Source organism: Hyperolius riggenbachi, chromosome 2 (assembly GCF_040937935.1).
Source record: "Hyperolius riggenbachi isolate aHypRig1 chromosome 2, aHypRig1.pri, whole genome shotgun sequence".
NCBI classification, from domain to species: Eukaryota; Metazoa; Chordata; class Amphibia; order Anura; family Hyperoliidae; genus Hyperolius; species Hyperolius riggenbachi.
Window position 1 is genome coordinate 437,840,832 of NC_090647.1, and position 24,748 is coordinate 437,865,579.

At 41.3% G+C, this 24,748-nt stretch overlaps 1 protein-coding gene across 1 annotated transcript in view; it reads right to left on the bottom strand.

Annotated features, from left to right (window-relative positions):
• Nucleotides 1-11,231: 11,231 nt before the first annotated feature.
• The window catches only part of LOC137546924 (organic solute transporter subunit alpha-like), a 61,769-nt gene continuing 48,252 nt past the window's right edge, over nucleotides 11,232-24,748 (bottom strand). Inside the window, exon 8 of the mRNA XM_068269968.1 lies at nucleotides 11,232-18,601. Within this exon, the coding sequence (XP_068126069.1) occupies nucleotides 18,417-18,601 (185 nt within the window). The 3' untranslated portion in view covers nucleotides 11,232-18,416. The remainder of the gene's footprint in view (nucleotides 18,602-24,748) is intronic.

The window sequence follows — 24,748 nt, forward strand, 5'->3', positions numbered from 1 at the left end:
AGTTAAAAAAATGCAAACAATTCCATTTCACTATTGAGACCATTAGGGATTAATGTCCCCAACTGATAGATCCATTTAGATTCATTTCTGGACATCTTCTGAATATAGTCCCCCCCTCTTTTCCCATGACTTATAACCTCCAATCCAAAGAATATAGTCCCCTTCAAGCTCCCCCCATGCACTTCTTTATAATGTTTTGACAGTGGATGTGCGTCGCTTTTCTTTTCGATTTTATTAAAATGCTCTGCAATCCTACTATGTAGCATTCTTTTCGTCCTCCCAACATACAACTTCAAACAGGGGCATTGAATACAGTAAATTACCCCGCATGTAGTGCAGGTTATCTGATCTTTGATCCTGTATTTCACTGAATCCTGCCCCTCAATCTCTATTACTCTTCCTGGATTACTCGTTCTCCTGCAATTGATGCAGATGCCGCATCTCTGGAAACCTATCCTTCTCCCCCTCCCCCCGATCTCATCCCCATCTCCCTTATGTTCATTGGCTGCAGTAGCTATTGACAGCCCAATATTTGGAGCTCTCTTAAAAACAACTTTAGGGATTTCAGGTAACAGTTCCCCCAGGGTCTTGTCCTGTTTTAGTACATCCCAGTGTCTACTGACAATATTCTTTACACTTTTTGATTGTGCACTATATTGTAGTGTAAGACTGAAATCGTTTGTGTCCCAATCTTGTTTTGTAGTGGGCATCAGTAATTCGCCACGATCTCTCAGTCTTACCTTCTCTCTAGACTGCTCCACCTTCTCCAGTGGGTAGCCTTTCTCCAGAAGGCAGTTCCCCAGTCTATCCGCCTCCAGATCATAATCTTCTATATTGGAGCAGTTGCGGCGTAGCCTGGTGAACTGCCCCCTGGGAATTTCATTAAGCCATCTTGGTAGGTGGCAACTTGTATATAGTATATAGCTGTTCACATCCACAGCTTTTTGAAAAGTCCTTGTATTCAAGGATTCCATATCAATATATATCTCTAAATCCAAAAAATGTATCTTCTCTTTACTAATCTCTGTAGTGAATTTAATATTCCATTCATTATTATTAATCATTGCAATATATTTATCCAGCGAGTCTTGATCTCCCCGCCATATCATCAACACATCATCGATGAAACGGCGCCATAGGACCAGGTCCGCACCATACACCTCATTTCCATACACAAATCCCTCCTCCCAATGGGACATAAAGAGATTTGCATACGAAGGCGCGAACCTGGTCCCCATCGCCGTTCCACCGACCTGCAGGTACCAATTACCCTCATACTCAAAATAATTATGTTCAAGAATAAACTTAATAGAACTTAAAATAAACTTCCTTTGTGCATCAATCATTGTGTCATCTTGATCCAGATAGAATTTAACCGCTTCCAGTCCTTTTTGATGTTCAATAATAGTGTATAGAGATGACACGTCCAAAGTACATAGTGTCCATTCCTTCTCCCACCGCAGATCTCCCAAGGTATTCAACACTTCCTTTGTATCCTTAATATATGCTTTTGTGTCTTTTACATATTTTTGCAAAAATGTGTCGACATACCTGGAGAGATTGGCGGTTAGAGATCCCACCCCCGATACTATCGGTCTTCCCGGTGGGTCTGCCAGATCTTTATGAATCTTCGGCAGATGATAAAACAATGGCCTAATGGGATGTTTAACCATTAGAAAATCATATTCCTTCTGATTCAAAATTCCAGAGTCAAGTCCATCATCTAATAATGACTTCAACTGGTTAGCAAATTTTATCGTTGGGTCACAGCCCAAGACGTGATAAGTCTCTGGGTCTCCCAACAATCTCATTGCTTCCCTGCAATACACCTCTGTATCCTGTATAACAATTCCCCCTCCCTTATCTGCTGGTCTGATAATTATTTCTGGGTCTTTTCGTAATTCCTTCATTGCTTTCCTTTCTCCATTGGACAAATTATCATTCCCATACTTGTTCACCTTCATTTTCCTAATGTCTTTATCCACCAAATTTTCAAAAGCCACCATTGCATCACTGTATTCTGCTTGAGGAAAAAATGTGGAGAGGTTCTTTAAAGAACTATGTGTATACTTTGATCTCTCAATTTCCTTTTGGGTTGGGTTTTTTAGAAAATATTTCTTAAGACAGAGTTTCCTCATAAATTTTTTCACATTTATATATGATTCAAATTAATTCACTTTATTATTAGGGGCAAATTTCAATCCCTTCGCAAGGAGATTGAGTTCTCCCGTATTTAATTTTCGTTTACTGAGGTTAAATACCCCACTTTCATTCCTTGGGTTCTGTTCCTCTGTTATCTCTAACCTTACCTTTTTACACCTTTTCCTACCCCCCCTACACCCCCTTTTCCGTTTGTTGGCCTGGGAGTCCTTAAAAAATACTGACTTATTGAATTACGTGGTTCCTCCACTACAATGTTATTTCTACTTCTTCCCCTGCCAATGTTTCCATTTCTCACAGGGTTATATGGTGTTCTATTAAAATTATGCATGGGTCCACTATTTCTTCTACTCCTATTTAATTCCTGTCCCTTCAAGAGCTGACCTCTTGGGGTTCTATTCCTATTGATAGGGGTGTCTCCATATATTTCTTTCCTCTCTGGACTTGATCTCAATGGTGTAAATCTATTAGATGTCGATATATTGAAGTGAGCAGGACTTCTATAGTTGGAACCTATTGTGCTATTCCTATTGGTTCCCCCACTGCTGTCCACTTTCTTTTTATTCCTTTTACTTATACTCTTGTTGGCCTTTTTTGCCATATTTGCCATATTTTTTCCCCTTGGGGGATGCTCAGAATTATGGGCATTTTCCTCATACTCACCCTCACTGGATATCTCCTCCTCACTTTCCTCACTATTCAACATAGACTCCTGTAGTGTTGAGCATCTCACCTGGTCCTCCTCCTCTATCGTATCCTCCCCTATTTCATCAATAGTCTCAAGTGTCCCCAACATAGTCCCCATCAATGTAGTCTCCTGAATATTGTCTTCTTCTATACTTTCTTCTACCATTACCCTTAATCCCTCTAATTCATTCATTGGGATTGAGTCCCTTGCAAATTTCTTTAGTTTCTTACTGACTATATCTTTTTCTAATAATTCTAATCTCTTTTTTATACTCACCTCCATACTCCTATATTCCTTCATTGATTTATGTGGATTCAGTATTTTTTGAAGTCCCCTGATCTCCTCCCCCAAGATGTTTGTTTGGGCTTTTCGTGCATCCATAACAAATTGTACCGTTTCCATGGAAAATACATGGAACATATATTCCCACTTGGCTAGAGTTTCCTCATCCGCCAAATCCTCAGACAATATCTTACTCACTACCAGACCCACCGGGGCTACTTCCCATTCCAAATATTTTTCAAGTGATGCCACTTCCCAAATATTTTTTGTTTCTTTTGTCATCAATCTCTCCAAATTTTTTAATTGGTTAATTAAATCCCCATTGTTCCCTTCCCCAGCCACTTCTCTTTTAATTTTAAAGAAACTCCTGATTCTATCTTCCCTACAGTCTCTAAATTCCCACAAATCGCTTCCTGCCGCCATAGTGTATGGGGATTACCAAAAATTGTATATAATTATATAGAACACTCTCCGGCGCTGGAAATGGTTACTATTCTACAAGCTGCGTGTTGCGTGGAGGGATTCCCCAACCCTCAAAATGATACTAGAAGATTATATAAATCACTAACACGCGCTTAGTCAAATTTTAACACTTTATTTAAAATTAAATGTTATATCCTCAATCATTACCCACACACACTTGTATTCCACATCCACACTCTCGAGAGGCCTCTCCACTTACTACAACCTCCAAGTCTATCCTCCTTTATAAAATTAATTGGATATATATTCCCTAAAAAAGTAATTGATTGCGTAATGGATCTTCCGTTTTAATCCCTTTAAAATTGTGTCGCCACTTATTTGCAAAAATGGAGGGAAAGAAAAAAGCGTTACTCCACTCTTAATTTTGTAGAAAATAGTAAATGTCACTTTTTAAAAGCTGGCGATATGGTTAAAACTCACAATTTCCTTATTGACAAGTTCATCATTTCTTTAGAGCAAAAAATGGAGGGGGGCAAGAAGCATTGCTTCACTCTTAGTTTGCAAAAAATATATAATGTCACTTTTTAAAGCTGGCGTTGTAGTTACAAACTCACAGTTTCCTTTTTGGCAAGTGCATCACTTCTTTAGGGAGTCCCGTCCGTTATCTCCCCCGTGTGCAGTCAGCTTCTATGCCGCTCCGATCGTCCAGGGTTATCCCCTTCTGCCCGCCGCTTACCAGATAGACGTTATTGGACAGCCTGCGTCACTTCCACCTAGGTCACCGGAAGTCCGCTCGCTCCGTTCTTCCCGTCTTCTGTTTACTGGCTTATACTACTGTGGGTGACGTCACCTCTCTAAGCTATTTGGTACTTTGCTGGCGGTTGCTGCGCGCTAGCAGTACACCATTCCCAATGCTTATGTAGATTTATATGGGCATTCAGTTAGCTTGAATAGACACCTCTACGCGTTTCAGCCGATTTAGCCGTCGGCCTTCTTCAGGAGGATTCAAGAGTAGAGAGCGATTAGATCCACCATATTTATAGCTAATTTAGCCACACACTTGATCCGCCCCCCCATTTCCAGGAAGTAATTTCAAACATCTAGTATCCAGCGCCATCTTCTTGTAGTCCATATTCCACAAAGTGACCACTTTCCATTTGCATATCTTTCCCTCATTCAATAATCTACAGTAAAACATATAATATTCCTTGCTGCCTATTGTTCCCCTCCTAATGTCATCACCATACCAGTTTGTTACAAAAAATATAATAAAGAATATAAAAGATAGTTAAAAAAATGCAAACAATTCCATTGTCCAATAACGTCCAATAACGTCTATCTGGTAAGCGGCGGGCAGAAGGGGATAACCCTGGACGATCGGAGCGGCATAGAAGCTGACTGCACACGGGGGAGATAACGGACGGGACTCCCTAAAGAAGTGATGCACTTGCCAAAAAGGAAACTGTGAGTTTGTAACTACAACGCCAGCTTTAAAAAGTGACATTATATATTTTTTGCAAACTAAGAGTGAAGCAATGCTTTTTGCCCCCCTCCATTTTTTGCTCTAAAGAAATGATGAACTTGTCAATAAGGAAATTGTGAGTTTTAACCATATCGCCAGCTTTTAAAAAGTGACATTTACTATTTTCTACAAAATTAAGAGTGGAGTAACGCTTTTTTCTTTCCCTCCATTTTTGCAAATAAGTGGCGACACAATTTTAAAGGGATTAAAACGGAAGATCCATTACGCAATCAATTACTTTTTTAGGGAATATATATCCAATTAATTTTATAAAGGAGGATAGACTAGGAGGTTGTAGTAAGTGGAGAGGCCTCTCGAGAGTGTGGATGTGGAATACAAGTGTGTGTGGGTAATGATTGAGGATATAACATTTAATTTTAAATAAAGTGTTAAAATTTGACTAAGCGCGTGTTAGTGATTTATATAATCTTCTAGTATCATTTTGAGGGTTGGGGAATCCCTCCACGCAACACGCAGCTTGTAGAATAGTAACCATTTCCAGCGCCGGAGAGTGTTCTATATAATTATATACAATTTTTGGTAATCCCCATACACTATGGCGGCAGGAAGCGATTTGTGGGAATTTAGAGACTGTAGGGAAGATAGAATCAGGAGTTTCTTTAAAATTAAAAGAGAAGTGGCTGGGGAAGGGAACAATGGGGATTTAATTAACCAATTAAAAAATTTGGAGAGATTGATGACAAAAGAAACAAAAAATATTTGGGAAGTGGCATCACTTGAAAAATATTTGGAATGGGAAGTAGCCCCGGTGGGTCTGGTAGTGAGTAAGATATTGTCTGAGGATTTGGCGGATGAGGAAACTCTAGCCAAGTGGGAATATATGTTCCATGTATTTTCCATGGAAACGGTACAATTTGTTATGGATGCACGAAAAGCCCAAACAAACATCTTGGGGGAGGAGATCAGGGGACTTCAAAAAATACTGAATCCACATAAATCAATGAAGGAATATAGGAGTATGGAGGTGAGTATAAAAAAGAGATTAGAATTATTAGAAAAAGATATAGTCAGTAAGAAACTAAAGAAATTTGCAAGGGACTCAATCCCAATGAATGAATTAGAGGGATTAAGGGTAATGGTAGAAGAAAGTATAGAAGAAGACAATATTCAGGAGACTACATTGATGGGGACTATGTTGGGGACACTTGAGACTATTGATGAAATAGGGGAGGATACGATAGAGGAGGAGGACCAGGTGAGATGCTCAACACTACAGGAGTCTATGTTGAATAGTGAGGAAAGTGAGGAGGAGATATCCAGTGAGGGTGAGTATGAGGAAAATGCCCATAATTCTGAGCATCCCCCAAGGGAAAAAATATGGCAAATATGGCAAAAAAGGCCAACAAGAGTATAAGTAAAAGGAATAAAAAGAAAGTGGACAGCAGTGGGGGAACCAATAGGAATAGCACAATAGGTTCCAACTATAGAAGTCCTGCTCACTTCAATATATATCGACATCTAATAGATTTACACCATTGAGATCAAGTCCAGAGAGGAAAGAAATATATGGAGACACCCCTATCAATAGGAATAGAACCCCAAGAGGTCAGCTCTTGAAGGGACAGGAATTAAATAGGAGTAGAAGAAATAGTGGACCCATGCATAATTTTAATAGAACACCATATAACCCTGTGAGAAATGGAAACATTGGCAGGGGAAGAAGTAGAAATAACATTGTAGTGGAGGAACCACGTAATTCAATAAGTCAGTATTTTTTAAGGACTCCCAGGCCAACAAACGGAAAAGGGGGTGTAGGGGGGGTAGGAAAAGGTGTAAATAGGTAAGGTTAGAGATAACAGAGGAACAGAACCCAAGGAATGAAAGTGGGGTATTTAACCTCAGTAAACGAAAATTAAATACGGGAGAACTCAATCTCCTTGCGAAGGGATTGAAATTTGCCCCTAATAATAAAGTGAATAAATTTGAATCATATATAAATGTGAAAAAATTTATGAGGAAACTCTGTCTTAAGAAATATTTTCTAAAAAACCCAACCCAAAAGGAAATTGAGAGATCAAAGTATACACATAGTTCTTTAAAGAACCCCTCCACATTTTTTCCTCAAGCAGAATACAGTGATGCAATGGTGGCTTTTGAAAATTTGGTGGATAAAGACATTAGGAAAATGAAGGTGAACAAGTATGGGAATGATAATTTGTCCAATGGAGAAAGGAAAGCAATGAAGGAATTACGAAAAGACCCAGAAATAATTATCAGACCAGCAGATAAGGGAGGGGGAATTGTTATACAGGATACAGAGGTGTATTGCAGGGAAGCAATGAGATTGTTGGGAGACCCAGAGACTTATCACGTCTTGGGCTGTGACCCAACGATAAAATTTGCTAACCAGTTGAAGTCATTATTAGATGATGGACTTGACTCTGGAATTTTGAATCAGAAGGAATATGATTTTCTAATGGTTAAACATCCCATTAGGCCATTGTTTTATCATCTGCCGAAGATTCATAAAGATCTGGCAGACCCACCGGGAAGACCGATAGTATCGGGGGTGGGATCTCTAACCGCCAATCTCTCCAGGTATGTCGACACATTTTTGCAAAAATATGTAAAAGACACAAAAGCATATATTAAGGATACAAAGGAAGTGTTGAATACCTTGGGAGATCTGCGGTGGGAGAAGGAATGGACACTATGTACTTTGGACGTGTCATCTCTATACACTATTATTGAACATCAAAAAGGACTGGAAGCGGTTAAATTCTATCTGGATCAAGATGACACAATGATTGATGCACAAAGGAAGTTTATTTTAAGTTCTATTAAGTTTATTCTTGAACATAATTATTTTGAGTATGAGGGTAATTGGTACCTGCAGGTCGGTGGAACGGCGATGGGGACCAGGTTCGCGCCTTCGTATGCAAATCTCTTTATGTCCCATTGGGAGGAGGGATTTGTGTATGGAAATGAGGTGTATGGTGCGGACCTGGTCCTATGGCGCCGTTTCATCGATGATGTGTTGATGATATGGCGGGGAGATCAAGACTCGCTGGATAAATATATTGCAATGATTAATAATAATGAATGGAATATTAAATTCACTACAGAGATTAGTAAAGAGAAGATACATTTTTTGGATTTAGAGATATATATTGATATGGAATCCTTGAATACAAGGACTTTTCAAAAAGCTGTGGATGTGAACAGCTATATACTATATACAAGTTGCCACCTACCAAGATGGCTTAATGAAATTCCCAGGGGGCAGTTCACCAGGCTACGCCGCAACTGCTCCAATATAGAAGATTATGATCTGGAGGCGGATAGACTGGGGAACTGCCTTCTGGAGAAAGGCTACCCACTGGAGAAGGTGGAGCAGTCTAGAGAGAAGGTAAGACTGAGAGATCGTGGCGAATTACTGATGCCCACTACAAAACAAGATTGGGACACAAACGATTTCAGTCTTACACTACAATATAGTGCACAATCAAAAAGTGTAAAGAATATTGTCAGTAGACACTGGGATGTACTAAAACAGGACAAGACCCTGGGGGAACTGTTACCTGAAATCCCTAAAGTTGTTTTTAAGAGAGCTCCAAATATTGGGCTGTCAATAGCTACTGCAGCCAATGAACATAAGGGAGATGGGGATGAGATCGGGGGGAGGGGGAGAAGGATAGGTTTCCAGAGATGCGGCATCTGCATCAATTGCAGGAGAACGAGTAATCCAGGAAGAGTAATAGAGATTGAGGGGCAGGATTCAGTGAAATACAGGATCAAAGATCAGATAACCTGCACTACATGCGGGGTAATTTACTGTATTCAATGCCCCTGTTTGAAGTTGTATGTTGGGAGGACGAAAAGAATGCTACATAGTAGGATTGCAGAGCATTTTAATAAAATCGAAAAGAAAAGCGACGCACATCCACTGTCAAAACATTATAAAGAAGTGCATGGGGGGAGTTTGAAGGGGACTATATTCTTTGGATTGGAGGTTATAAGTCATGGGAAAAGAGGGGGGGACTATATTCAGAAGATGTCCAGAAATGAATCTAAATGGATCTATCAGTTGGGGACATTAATCCCTAATGGTCTCAATAGTGAAATGGAATTGTTTGCATTTTTTTAACTATCTTTTATATTCTTTATTATATTTTTTGTAACAAACTGGTATGGTGATGACATTAGGAGGGGAACAATAGGCAGCAAGGAATATTATATGTTTTACTGTAGATTATTGAATGAGGGAAAGATATGCAAATGGAAAGTGGTCACTTTGTGGAATATGGACTACAAGAAGATGGCGCTGGATACTAGATGTTTGAAATTACTTCCTGGAAATGGGGGGGCGGATCAAGTGTGTGGCTAAATTAGCTATAAATATGGTGGATCTAATCGCTCTCTACTCTTGAATCCTCCTGAAGAAGGCCGACGGCTAAATCGGCTGAAACGCGTAGAGGTGTCTATTCAAGCTAACTGAATGCCCATATAAATCTACATAAGCATTGGGAATGGTGTACTGCTAGCGCGCAGCAACCGCCAGCAAAGTACCAAATAGCTTAGAGAGGTGACGTCACCCACAGTAGTATAAGCCAGTAAACAGAAGACGGGAAGAACGGAGCGAGCGGACTTCCGGTGACCTAGGTGGAAGTGACGCAGGCTGTCCAATAACGTCTATCTGGTAAGCGGCGGGCAGAAGGGGATAACCCTGGACGATCGGAGCGGCATAGAAGCTGACTGCACACGGGGGAGATAACGGACGGAACTCCCTAAAGAAGTGATGCACTTGCCAAAAAGGAAACTGTGAGTTTGTAACTACAACGCCAGCTTTAAAAAGTGACATTATATATTTTTTGCAAACTAAGAGTGAAGCAATGCTTTTTGCCCCCCTCCATTTTTTGCTCTAAAGAAATGATGAACTTGTCAATAAGGAAATTGTGAGTTTTAACCATATCGCCAGCTTTTAAAAAGTGACATTTACTATTTTCTACAAAATTAAGAGTGGAGTAACGCTTTTTTCTTTCCCTCCATTTTTGCAAATAAGTGGCGACACAATTTTAAAGGGATTAAAACGGAAGATCCATTACGCAATCAATTACTTTTTTAGGGAATATATATCCAATTAATTTTATAAAGGAGGATAGACTAGGAGGTTGTAGTAAGTGGAGAGGCCTCTCGAGAGTGTGGATGTGGAATACAAGTGTGTGTGGGTAATGATTGAGGATATAACATTTAATTTTAAATAAAGTGTTAAAATTTGACTAAGCGCGTGTTAGTGATTTATATAATCTTCTAGTATCATTTTGAGGGTTGGGGAATCCCTCCACGCAACACGCAGCTTGTAGAATAGTAACCATTTCCAGCGAGGGAGAGTGTTCTATATAATTATATGTTTTTAATTTATTTTAGGACATATTTTAAAATCAGATTATGTTCTAGGTCACATTTATCTAAAATTATAGAACATTTTAAAGGGTTCGCAAACTGTCAAGCCTCACTGAGCATATCTTGTAAGCTGATGAACAGATCCGAAGATGTATTGCGTACAGCCTGAAGATTTCCAATCAGGGAGATCCCAGGCACATCCGTATCAATGCACCGCCAGTGAGCTGGGTGCAGGGTGAGCCAAATGACGGCTCACCCTGCTGCTGTTCAAATCACCGGCGGCATTAAATATCACCCCCCTCCGAGTCATAGCAACTTGGAGGAGGAAGTAATTCAGGGTCACTCTTCAGCTCCCAACCATGTGATATGCTTGCTCTGAGCACATCCTCCCAAGGTGGTGCCTGTTTTTTCAGCTTTTTTGCTGCTAGTTTCATTTTATTTGGGGTTAAAGGGATACTTAAATCTTAAAAAAGAAAGTAGCTTTACTTACCTGGGGCTTCTACCAGCCCCCTGCAAATGTCCTGTGCCCATACCAGTACTCTACCATCCTCTGGTCCACCGCCGTGGCTCAGTTTCACTTTCACCAGCTGAGCCTGTCGCCTTTCACTGTGCTTGCATGGCCCTGGTTGCGTGCGTACGCACAGTATGAGAAAATCTCTACTGCAACTGCACAGAACGCAGCCTCAGTCACCAAAAGTGAAACTGAGCCATGGTTGGAGACCAGAGGATGGTAGACTACCGGCGCAAGCACAGGATGTCTGTAGGGGGCCATAGAAGCCCCAGGTAAGTAAAACTGCCTAATTTTTAGACTTAACTGCCTAAAAAAAGACTTAAAGTATACCACAGATGAAATTGTCTAAAGATTTGATACCGGGGGTCTCCTCCAGCCCTATAAGCTTGTCTGAGTCCCACGCCATTCTTCTGTGGTCTGCCGTTCAGCCGCAATCAGCCCCGGTAATAGCTCAGTCCCATCCAGTCTGGTTCTTTTGCGAATGCATGCACTTCAAGGTTTACTTTAACTCACAGTTTGTACAGCTGTATATCCCTTGATGGCCATTTAATTGCTACTAGTAAAAAGGCCCGCCCGTTAAAAAATAGGCGCTAGGTCACAGCCGCTACCCCCCGCAATGTGCGCACATATGCGTCCCGTTTGCTCATTCCCCACCACTGTCTGAAGTATATGCACACAGGGAGCTGCTTGCTTGGCAGTTGGAAAAAGCTGTTATTTTTTACAATGCAATGAGAACCTCTGTGAACCACACCCAGAAAACTGTCAGATCCGGTCCTGTGTCCTAACTGCCCTGGCTGTGCACATGCTCAGTACAAAAAAGCCAGGAACACACAACCATTCAGTTGATGACGGAGGGACACTTGCATTTTATTGTATAGGATGCTGGAATGATGCAGAGATGCTCCTTGATGCAATTTATGTATTAAATGATTGTGCCACTGATGAAGCAGACTGTGAGCTGTGAAACATGCGTTAGGCTTTGTTAACAAGATTTAGATGCATCTTCCAGCGCAAGTTGTTTTTAATTGTTTGATGGACTAAAACCTTGTGGACTGTAGGGGTAAAAAAACCTTTTTATGATTTCTAGTTAAAGTTCTTTTTTTTTCGATACATATTGCATTCTTGTGTCCGGTAAACCTCCAAAAGGATTTTAGTGTGGCAATCAACCCTAAAGTCGAGAGACTTCCTCCTGCTACTGGCAGGTTTTCAATTAACTCAGCATCCCTTTCCTTGGTACAGACTTAAAGGCCAGAACCAAATGCATGGGAAGTATTTGTCATATTCCTCCCATTAAGTAACACTTTTTAAATTAACAGTTCGCAGCAGCACAAATTCTTTAGATAACCTTATGCGGTTGATGTGGCGGCTAAGTGTAAGTATTGCTGTCTTAAGGCGCTAGAGCCCCAAGTTTAAATCTCCACTAGGAAACTTCTTCTGAAGTAGTTAATTGCACACTTTCATTGATAGAAAAAAAAGTTTTATTCAACAATAAAAAATTGCTTATTGGTTATTGTGAAAACAGGTACAACGTAGGGATTTACAGTAGGCTGACTATTTGATTTAAGCACAGAGGGTTTTGAGTATAATGTCCCGTTAAGAAATTATCTTTGATACATTGAAACCTTGGGTGAAGCTATCACGTTTCCAAGGCAAGCGAATTGTACATCCCTATTACTAATGCAGAGAGTAAAGTGCAAGCTTCTGAACTTAGACACGGATGGTAAATAAAATCTTGCAGAGGTTTCAAAACCAGTCTATATAAATTTTAGGCTAGTTTCACAGAGCAGGTCAATCGCACTGCACCATTGCCCCATGCATATTACCCTGCAGCTGCGTGCGCTAGACAGAGTAATAGGCGTAACGACGCCCCCTGCTCACTGGCGTACTCCCTCCAGCAGGACATATTTCACTGGATTACTGTCGCTATGCACATGTGTGCCGCTACCGGGATCTCTCGTACACAGTAACTTCACCTCCATTTGTCTCCACAGACTTGCTGTGCTGCGTAATGCGTATTTTGCAGAGAGCTTGCAGCTATTTTGCTTGTTCTGTGGCACTGCACCAAATCACCATTGTGTTTAAGTCTCCATAGACTTACATTGCCCTCGCAATGAGCTGACGCAGGGGAGAGCATCGCGATGCAATGTGATGCCGTAAGTGTGAAAGTAGCCTTAATAGCTGTTTGACACCTGATGGTTTCTCACTCTTGGTTTCACATACTTAAGATGATAATTCTATTATCAATACAAATTACAATCTGAGAGAGGACAGCTTTAACTAGAAAGTATAGAGAATAGCTAACTGGCAGTTTAATTTGAATCATATTGAGCATTCTGCAGAAATGAATACTCGTTGTTCCTCTTAAAGGGGAACTGAAGAGAGAGGCTGTCATGTTTATTTCCTTTTAATCAATACCAGTTACCTGGCGGCCCTGCTGGTCTATTTCTCTGCAGTAGTATCTGATTAAAACCAGAAACAAGCATGCAGCTAGTCTTGTCAGATCAGACTTATAAGTCTGAACCACTGAAACACCTGATCTGCTGAATGCTTGTTCAGGGGCTATGGCTAATAGTATTAGAGGCAGAGGATCAGCAGGGCTGCCAGGCAACTGGTATTGTCTAAAAGGAAATAAACATGACAGCCTCCATATACCCCTCTCTTCAGTTCCCCTTTAACCAAGCTTCCCCAGCTCCCTGTAGCCTATAACAGCATCTTGCTGTAATTTCTAGCATTGAAAATAAATGTATAATTGGATAGTAAGATTTGACAACATTTTGATTAGGAAATGAGCACCGATTATAGGAGTTAACAGGCGATTTGGATAGAAGTAACTGAGAATCCAGATGTAACAAAAACACAGGAAAAAAAGTGTCACAACTCACAGCCATTCAAATTCCGCTTGTCTTAAATGATAATTGTACTTTTAAATCAGTTTCACAAAAACCTGTAGGCAGCTTTAACACTATGCAACTTGTGTTGCGATAGGATGGCAACGGTGATGAAAAGTCGCATTGCGCATAATGAGTGCGTTGTGACCATGCAGTGAAGCATACAGTACATTGAACTATGCTTCACCTCCACTGTAAATGCACACGATGTCCAGTACTGCACAGCATGCCTTGCATTATTCTTATGGAAACAGCCGCACTGCGCCACTGATGCGCGACTCTGAACATACCACAGAAGAAAATCTTACAACTATAACCTGATTGATAATTTATATATTGCAGTATTGATATTGCCTTTTTCACAAGGTTTTCCTATTGTGTGCTGCACACGTAAAAGAGTGCTGCACTTAAAGAGAAACCGTGAACAAGAATTGAACTTTATCCCAATCAGTAGCCGATACCCCCTTTTACATGAGAAATCTATTCCTTTTCACAAACGGATCATCAGGGGGCGCTGTATGGCTGATATTGTGGTGAAACCTCTCCCACCAGAAACTCTGAGGACCATGGTACTCCTGGCAGTCTGTGATCTTTGTTGCATTGTGGGAAATAGCTGTTTACAGCTGTTTTCAACTGCCAAAAAAGCAAGCAGCAGCTACATCACCTGCCAGCAGTAAAAATGTCACCATGTGATAAATGTCAGAATCAGGTATTTAAAATATTTTACAATGGTCAAACACTGGCTAAATCATTTATACATTATTATTGTAAAAATGAAGCACTTTTTTTTATTACATTATTTTCACTGGAGTTCCTCTTTAACCAGTTCACCCCCAAGGGTTTTTACCCTAACGGACCAGAGCAATTTTCACCTGTCAGTGCTCCTCTCTTTTATTCCCTAATAACTTTATTACTACTTATCACAAGAAAATGATCTATACCTCGTTTTTTTCGCCACCAATTAGGCTTTCTGTGGGTAGTACATTTTGCTAAGAATTTTTTTATGCTAAATGCGTTTTAATGGGAAAAATACAAAAATAATGGAAAAAATCATTATATCTCAGTTTTCAGCCATTATAGTTTTAAAATTAAACATTCTCCTGTGGATAAAATCAACACATTTTATTTGCCCAGTTGTCCCAATTATTAAACCGTTTAAATTATTTAAATTATAGTACTATCACAATGTATGGCGACAATATATTATTTTGAAATATAGGTGTTATTTTTCTGTGTTTTTTTTTTTGTTCTGGCCATAATTACAAGCCCCTATGTAGTAAAGTAAATATAATTTTCACTCATAAAATATAGATTAAAAAAGCTGGGTCCCTAAGGCAACTATTTATTTATTTATTTTAAGCTGATATTTTTTTTTACAAGTTTTTTTTTTGGGGGGAGGGTTTGGAAGTGTAATTTATTTATTTTAATAATATTGTGTAGGTACATAGTATGTATGTGCCTGTATGTGTAATATACTTTTTGGCCACAAGATGGTGCTAGTGAACACTCCCGTTATAGGAAGTGATCACTTTTTTTTTTTTACAGTTTGTTAAAGCAGTAGAATCAGCAATACTATGCCAGGGAAAAAAAACACACTGTCCACGTTTTGATTTCAGTGAATGTTATATAGTAAATGATGAGAATTCTGTTAGTGGTGGGGGCCATGTCTTTTGCCCACAGTTAAGGCTAACTCGTGATGTCATTTCTGCCATTTACTTTTTTTCTTGTCTCCTCCAATCACTGAGTCGCCTCAGCCTTGCTTGTAAACACAAGTGAGTAGGGGATAAGGTTTCAGATAAGCAGCTGGCAGGGAAATAAAGGAAAGAGGAGGAATACATTATAGATAAAAAGAACCCCCAGCATGCAATTCTTTGGCACCGACTACTAAAGGGCCAGTGCTCCTTAAGTATATGATAACTCCAAATCATAACAGCAGAAAAAGTTTTGAAAGTTTTGAATGCAGGATTAGCATCTTTATCACTTAATTCACTCAGACCAGTTGCTGTTTGAAATTTGATTTTTATGGTGACGATACCGCTTTAAACTGTGACAGTTTCCTGTTTTTGTGAATGGACGTGGCCACTGTTCGTGGTCACGTCCATTCACTCCAGACATTGCGATTGGGTATCTTCCCCAATCATTTAACACGGGATCCCGACGGAAACGGTGGCGATAGCTGCGCGCACACGTGCAGAGCGGTACCGGGAACGCGCAACATATTAAAACGTCATGTTGCCATTTAACAAGCTAAAGCATGATGTTTGATTGTCATTAAATGGTTAAACAGAAGAGTTTTGTGAAGGGATATAATGATTAAAACCCAAGTTGAGGAAGACTCAAAATGTAATATACTAACTAACTATACTTACTAACTAACTATACTTACTAAAGGAAAATAATTAAAGAGACGGGCACCGAACAGGCTGTCACATACTGTATACTGTAAGCTGTATTAGGTAGACAATAACAGTAGCAACCCACATATCCATAATGAGGCTATTTTACACAAATGGAAAGGTGAGAGGAGGGTGAAAACGGCAGGTTGACCATTCACTTAGATACGTGAGTTGCTACTGTTAGTGTTCATTCAGTACAGCATATGTTGCATAAGCGGTCTTGTCTCTTCATTTGTTTTCCTACAAAGATTGTCTAATTATATCGTATATATACAGTGCACACTCTAATGGTGGCCATACATGGTACAATTGTTTTCATACAATCTTACCATTTCTATGTAGTATAAGGGTAAATTAAGTGAATATACTGAAAGGATAGTTTAGGCAGTTCCCTTATATTACATAGAAATGGTAAGATTGTATGAAAAAATTGTACCATGTATGGCCACCCTAAGGCTGCTCAACATGACAATTGCGGCTAGCATACACAAGAGGATTTATTCGCCCTACCGTGCTACTACTGCTTTAAAGAGGTGTACGTATGTATGCGTCGCTGGTAAGTTGGATGCCGGTAGAGCCGAATCATAGCTCTCCCTGGTTCCGCAAAACTCCCCGGCAGCATTAAACCTTTTTGCAACTCGGAGGGAGGTGTAACTCGGGTTCCGGTGATTGCCAGGGCCCTGAATTACCTTTATGCACCTCACACAGCATTACACTGCTGCTATGGGGCGCCTGGTTTTCGGCTTTGTGAGCTCTGTGCACCGAAGCACCAAAAGGTTTCTTCAGTGTCTGAACTGGTAACTGGTCATCTCCAGACATCTGATACATTTAGGCTGCTTTCACATTGGGACGTTACAGGCTGACGTTACAGCAGCCTGTAACGCAGTCCAACTCACAGTAATTAAAAATCAATGGGCTGTTCACAGTGCCCACGTTGCGTTACAGTGTAATGCTGGACGTTAAAAGAAAGTGCAGCATGCTGTGTGTTATACCTGGTTTTAGCCGCGTTAGACTGCTTGCACATGCGCAGTGATTAGCCACATGGCTAATTAATATGCACTGCACTGCTGACGTAACGTTTTCTTTCTGGAGCGGCCGCTTTGTGCGCCGATTGGCTGGCGGGACCACGTGATCGGAACCACGTGGTCTCCAAAGTCTTTTGAGCCGCATAACGCGGCTCAAACTGACGTCCAACTTAAACACCATCAGACGTTGCGTTAGGGGCACGTTACGCGACCTTAACATCCCCTAAAACGCAACGTATTGGTGTGAAAGAGCCCTTAATAAATGTCTGCTAAATTTACTAAAGTGCTGAGTGTCAGCTTTGTCATTAATACATAGTAAGGCATGAAGAGAGCTGAGTATATATGGAGCAGTGGGTGGTTCCTTATGAACCTTAGCTCAGGGACTTCAGTCGAAGATCAGTGTTGTGATTGACAATATGTTGCAACCTTAGGTCCTAGCTTCTTTTTCAACATGAAGCAGATGTAGGGGTTGCCTACTTGCTGTACAGACAGCCCGCCACCCCCTGACTCTTGACATAATTTAAATTAAGAATGGTAGTACTGTGATTATGAGATCTGATAATTGATCAGTGTAGGTTTGTAGCTGCTTTATTACAACTGAAGTGTTTGGCAATAGACTATAGACCTGGTATGGTACATGAATATGTTCTTTCTCAATTGTCTGGACTTCATGTGCGTACACATGCAATACAAGTGTCACCCATCAGGATAGATATATATATATATTCAGTAGGAGACTTTGGGCAAGACTCCCTAACACTGCTACTGCCTTATGAGCACGTCCTAGTGGCTACAGCTCTGTCGCTTTGTGTCCGCCAGGAGAAAAACGCAATATAAATGTTGTGTCTTGAATGACCACCTTGGCTGAGTTCTGTTTAGCACCTGTCCCAGACTTAGGTCTTCAATATGAATTATTTGTTATAATAGTCAGGGTACACTTTCTGTGAAAAAAAAGCTTTAAAAGTATTGTTAACCAAAGTAATAAGTGTACAGTATACTGTACAGATAAGTACAATAATATTGAATATTATATACAATAATATAAGCATATATAAACACATCTTGAACAGTCCGTTTTAAGATTTAACTATTATCTCAACGTATATTGTTGACTATTCCATGAATGGTCGATGATGATGATGATTCTTAGTTTTCCATTAAACCTTTGGTAGATTGTCTTCCATCATTTTTCCATTTAAGCAGAGGGCACTGTTTTGTAAGTTGTCTTTGGTGGCTTCATCTTTTGGAACTTCAGGTATGTCTTGGTAGTGTCTTCGGTAAAGCATTCGGCAGATGACTGTAGTGATGAACATTTCCATGATGATGAGCTGCTGATTCATATCTGTAACAAGTACAAGAATCAAGAAATTTGCTGTTTAATATTAATTTTGACCAGTACTAAGCAGAAACCCTACTACATCAAAGTGAGCATGGAAATATGTGAAAGACTCTTGATGCTAGCCTCCCAAAAGAGGAGATTGTCTCTCATTTCCTGTCTGTTGTGACACCAGTGGTTAGGGAAGGAAGGGGGAAAATTACCTCAGCAGGGCCTTAGGGCTAGTTCAAAAATTGCTAAGCGTAATCACAAACACATAGCGTTTTTTGGAGCAATTTGTTGGCTTTCGCCTAGCGAATTTCTACTTATGCCTAGCAATGTTGGAGCATTTGTGATTAGGGATTTTGTAGTTCTTGTGCCAAAATGGGAAGTACACTTTGACCTAGATGTAAACAGTTTTTGGCAAATAACCCTTTGAAAATCGATCTTTTCAGTGATTTTACATTGAGACTAATCGCCTAAAAAAAAATGCTGCAGGACCCGCGTTTGCATTTGGGAAAAAATTACATCGCTCCGGTATGAACTAGCCCATAGAAACACATTAGCCAAGCGGTTTTCGAAATGCTACCGTTTTTTTTAAAGGGCTCAGAAGCGGTCTTGGTGTGGACCAGCCTTAACAGAGTTTCATACCTGTTCTCACTTTGTAAAATAAAATGTATTACTTTGACTGTATTCTATAAAAAGGAAGGGGGTAGATAGGATTTAAAAAAGCACTACAACAAATATGTTGCTGACAGTTAACGTTACCTGTGCACCTAGGGCCCTCCCAGGTTAAATAATATATCAAACAAATCTCCCCCAAGGGAGGTTCGTAAATGGTGTGTGCTTGGGGGGGTCAGCGCATATTTACTTACCATCAGGGGCTACTTCCTACCCCCTGTGTATATGCACCCCGCCAGAGGAATGCGTTTCATATCACACGCCTCCAGCTGCCACAATGCATGCTGGGAGATGTAGTCCATTGAAGTGACTACACCTCCCAGCCAGGGATGCATTACAGCAGCCGAGAACGAGTGGCATAACAGCATGTACTGTACAAGCTGTGGTACTAGGGCACAGGGACAAAGAAGATGGTGGAGCACATATATAGTGCCTTTGAGCCTGTTTCCACTACACACGGATTCTGGATGCAGAAAAACTCCATTGAAAGCCTATGCGCCTGTTTCCACTAAAAGGGATTTCTGCAGATTTCTGCATCATGCATCATTTACCATACATTAAACACCTTAGTGGAAACAGACCCATAGACATTTATTGGAGTCAGTTTTTCTGCTTCTGCATTCAGAAGGAGGTTCTTCCCAATGGTAAGTAAACCAAAACACTCACCATTTATGAACCTCCCTGGTATACTGTAAATGTGTTAAATATTGCTACTCGGGTCTTTTAAAGAGCTATTAGATATTGATTTCTGAGCTGCTGTCATAGAAAGTAGGATTTTGTTCTACTGTTGCTAAATGATAATCCATAGAGGTAGCAGCATTTCAAAATATCACTCATGACAATATCTTAACATCAATGACATGGTGAAACAGGGAAAAGTGAAACTGAAGGTTTTCAAATCCTCCCAACCAGTTTTGTACTTGAAGAGGCAAGACCGCAAAAGAGGGGGGATTGCCCTATGCTTCAGATCCTCTTTGAACATAAGATCCCTGGCCATAGGCTCCACCAAATCCTTTGAATGCCTGGCAGCCCAACTCTTAGCTGATAAAAACATCAACATATTGCTCATATACTGCATATACCGCCCCCCCGGGTGATGGCTCAGCCTTTCTTAAGGAAATTTCTGAACTCATATTCTTCCTAACAGTAAACCAGAAAAAAACAATGGTTCACATGACAGTCAGGGGTCCCGGAATCTGCCACAGACCAGGACCCCTAAACTACCATGTAATACCCAGAGAAAGATATAGGTGAGCCCTGGACCTCCCACTACCAGGGGAATCACCCGCACTGCCTCTGAACTGAATGCTGATTGCAAAACACGAAAAGCAAATGCACACTCCCAGCTAGCACATTCCTAACTTATATCTGATCAGCAGACGCCTGTTGGCCAATCAGGTGCAATGGTATAAACCTTTTGTGGGAATCGCATGGTAGTTTAGGGTTCCCGGTCTGTGGCAGATTCCAGGACTCCTGACTGTCATGTGAACCAGTGTTTTGTGGTTTTAAATTTCTCTTTTTGCAGCTTCCAGGATGCGGTTGATAGGTGAGTGATTAGGGAGGGGACCAAGTGGGCAGTTACCTGCATGTGGTGTCCATGCTGAGTGACATAATCTATGATTATGTCCGACCGAAGCCTCCCACCTGAATGCTGCTAAATGTATACAATTCATGCAATTCCTGCTAAATTTGATATGGCAGACAAAGGGTGTATACCATTGCACCTGATTTGCCAACAGGCGTCTGCTGATCAGATATAAGGTAGGAATGTGCTAGCTGGGTGTTAGATCTGCCGATCGTCAGCGGCAGAATGCTGAGACCCAGGCTGCAAACCCGACTTCTGGGTCTCGGCAAGCTGCTGACGTCAGTGGAACACAGGTGGCTGGGCAGTCCTCATTGGACAGGTGGAGGACGCGTTCTCAATACGTGCTCCGCTAATTTAAACAGTAGCCACGTGTCCGCCTGTGTGTCAGCTGACTAGCTGAACGTGATTGGTTGTTTTCAACTCTGCTTCATGCTGATTGGTTACTCTTTGTATTTAAACTCAGTGAGCGTTCCCAGTCATCGCCCGTGATAGCATTAGCTTTGGGTTGCTGGGTGTGCGCTCACTGTCTGATTGATTCCTGTTGCTGATACCAGCTTTTGTACCTTGACCACATTTAACCTCTGATTGATTCCTGTTGCTGACACCTGCCTTGTACTTTGACCAAGCTTAACCTCTGATTAATTCCTGTTGCTGACACCTGCCTGAACTTGACTACGCCTTGCCTGCTGCCTGGATTGACCTCTGTTCTGGACACTGCACTGCCTGGATCAGACTCTGGCTTGTTTTGACTACGGAATCTCTGGAAAATCCAACCCTGATTTGCTACTTCTCCCTGAAGCTCCTGGCTTTCTGCATCTTTTCGTCTGGATAGCCTCACCCACTAGGCCTCAGATGACTGTCTTATATTGCTTATATTGCTCTGTTGTGCCCATATTGCATTGCCAAGTAAATAGGATTTGTCTGGTGATTTGCTATTTGTCAGACCGTATGCTACATCTACCTGCAGGGTATTGTTAGTATTGTGCTAGGTAGGAGATTGTGCAGGTGTTACGGGCTAGGCTATAGGTCAGTCATATGGGCATGCAGCCTGACCTATAGTCATTGACCAGACAAGCCTGACACTAGGAGTGTGCATTTGCTTTTCATGTTTTGCAATCAGCATTCAGTTCACAGGCAGTGAGGGTGATTCCCCTGGTGGTGAGAGGTCCAGGGCTTACCTGTATCTCTCTCTGGGTATCGCATGGTAGTATAGGGGTCCCGATCTGTGAACTAGTGTTTTAAATTTGTCTTTTTGCAGCTTCCAGGATGTGGTTGATAGGTGAGTGGTTAGGGAGGGGACCAAGTGGGCGGTTACCTGCACACCGTGTCCCTGCTGAGTGCCATAATCTATGATTACGTCCGACTGAAACCTCCCACCTGAACGCTGCTAAATTTATGTAATTCATGCAATTCATGCTAGATTTGAGACGACAGACAAAGGATGTATACCATTGCACCTGACAGGCGTCTGCTGATCAAGATATAAGGTAGGAATGTGCTAGCTGGGAGTGTGCATTTGCTTTTTGTGTTTTGCAACCAGCATTCAGTTACGAGGCAGTGAGGGTGATTCCCCTGGTGGTGAGAGGTCCAGGGCTCACCTGTATTACATGGTAGTTTAGGGGTCCTGGTCTGCAGCAGATTCCAGGACCCCTGACTGTCATGTGAACCAGTGTTTTGTAGTTTTAAATTTCTCTTTTTGCAGCTTCCAGGATGCGGTTGATAGGTGAGTGGTTAGGGAGGGGACCAAGTGGGCGAAGTGCACGCTGTGCCCCTGCTGAGTGATATAATCTACGATTACATCTGACCGAAGCCTCCCACCTGAATGCTGAACAGCCTAGATGGATAATTCTGGGAGATTTCAATGCATGGGTAGATGATGATGCCTCACACCTCCCCACCCACAAGAAAGATCACACTCTAGATCTTATATTCCATTCAGTACTTTTAATATCATTCATGGAAATCAACCCACTAGTATGGTCAGACCACCACACCATCCAATTCTCTCTGACTAGCAATAAAACACAGAGGGAAAGAACTCATACAATATTGTTCTTTGAAAGATGTTTCACCCCAGAACATTCAGAATATCCTCAGCTTTGAGGGTCTGACATATCATTGCTCAGACCTAGACTCTATGGTCCTGAAGTATAACCACGTTGTGTTATCTGCCTTTGATGTCATTGCTCCAGTATGCATCAAATAGTCTACACCACTTCACCATGCACTGTGGTTTAATAGCGTATTAAAGGAACTAAAAAAGAAGTGTGCAGACTAGAAAAACAGTGGCACAAATCGCAGGCTCTAAAAGATAAACACACCTGGTTTCTCACCTGGAAAACTACTAAGAAGCGATCACCAAGAAAAAGATCTTCCTACCTATCACAGGAGATCGCAAAGGCCGCCAACAGGCCAGCACAGTTATTCCACACAGATGATAGCCTATGTTGCCCATCCTGTCAAAAGTGTAAATCCCTCAAAGGACCTATTTGAGAAATTTGCCTTCTACTTTTCTGACAAAGTATCCTCTATGCAGTCTCTTATTCAGTCTACAGCATCTAAGACTTATTCAACGCCTGTCAATAGCTGTAAGAACAACTTAACACCCTGGGCTAATTTCAAAGGCTTTAGTGAAGAAGAGATCTCAGACATCCGCAGTCACCTCCGCCAGACAGCCTGCGACCTGGACCCTGGACCAACTAAGCACATGCTGACCTGTTTGGTCCAGAATCCCATATAATAGTCAATTTCTCTCTGCAATCAGGGAGGTTTCCTACCTTTCTAAAAGAAGGAAGCATCACGCCCCTTCTCAAAAAAACCTTCCATGGATCCAGATGCAATGAGCAGCTACAGACCTGTTTCCAACCTCCTCTTATTAGGAAACGTTATTTAAAAGGCTGTCTATCTGCAACTTGAAGCCAGGCTATCAACAAACAACATCCTGGGCCCTCTACAATCTGGATTCAAGAAACACCACAGCTGTGGAACAGCCCTCATCCAAGTCTGCAACAATCTGCTCATGGCCTGACATACCACTGCTATGTCTATGACACACAGCTATACTTGTCCTTCAAACCTCTTGGAACAGATTCTATTCCAAAAATAAATTCTTGCTTAGCTGAACCACAAGAGTGGATGAATGACAACTGGTTGAAACTGAATGCTGACAAAACTGAGGTCCTTGTTGTGAACCCCAATTAGGATTGGGAATTCTGACATAAACAGCTCTGACCCTGTGAGCAGCCTTGGTGTGCTAATAGATGGTGAATTGAGCTTCAGAACCCAAATTTCAGCTGTATTTAAAACTTCCTACTTTCATCTGAGGAACATTGCAAAAATTAAACATCTCATTCCCCCAGAGCATCTTCCAACCCAAGTTCAAGCCTTCATCACTACTGCAATGCCCTCTATGCAGGCCACCCAAACAAGGACCTGTACCGCCTGAAACTAGTACAGAATGCTGCTGCCAGATTACTAACAAACAAGCCTCGCCACTGTCACATTACACCGATTCTTCACTCACTGCACTGGCTACCTGTAAAATCTAGAATACTCTTCAAGACTGGCCTGTTGACATTCAATCCCTACACAATTTGGGCCCTGGATACACAAAGGACTTGCTGAAACTGCACCACACCCCTCACAACCTCAGATAAGCAGGATCCATAAACTTGGTCACTCCTACAGTGCACCTCAAAACCTTTGGGGCCAGAGCTTTCTGTCATACTGCCCCTTCCCTTTGGAATCCCCTGCCACACCCAGTAAAGACAGCCCAATACCTGGAGCTATTCAAATCCAGACTGTTTAGCATCTGCAGACTTATAGAATTCTTCCTCTGTACCACAATTTACCAATGAACCAATTACTGGTCTGAGCCAATCTTATGCGCTTTGAGTCCTACAGGAGGA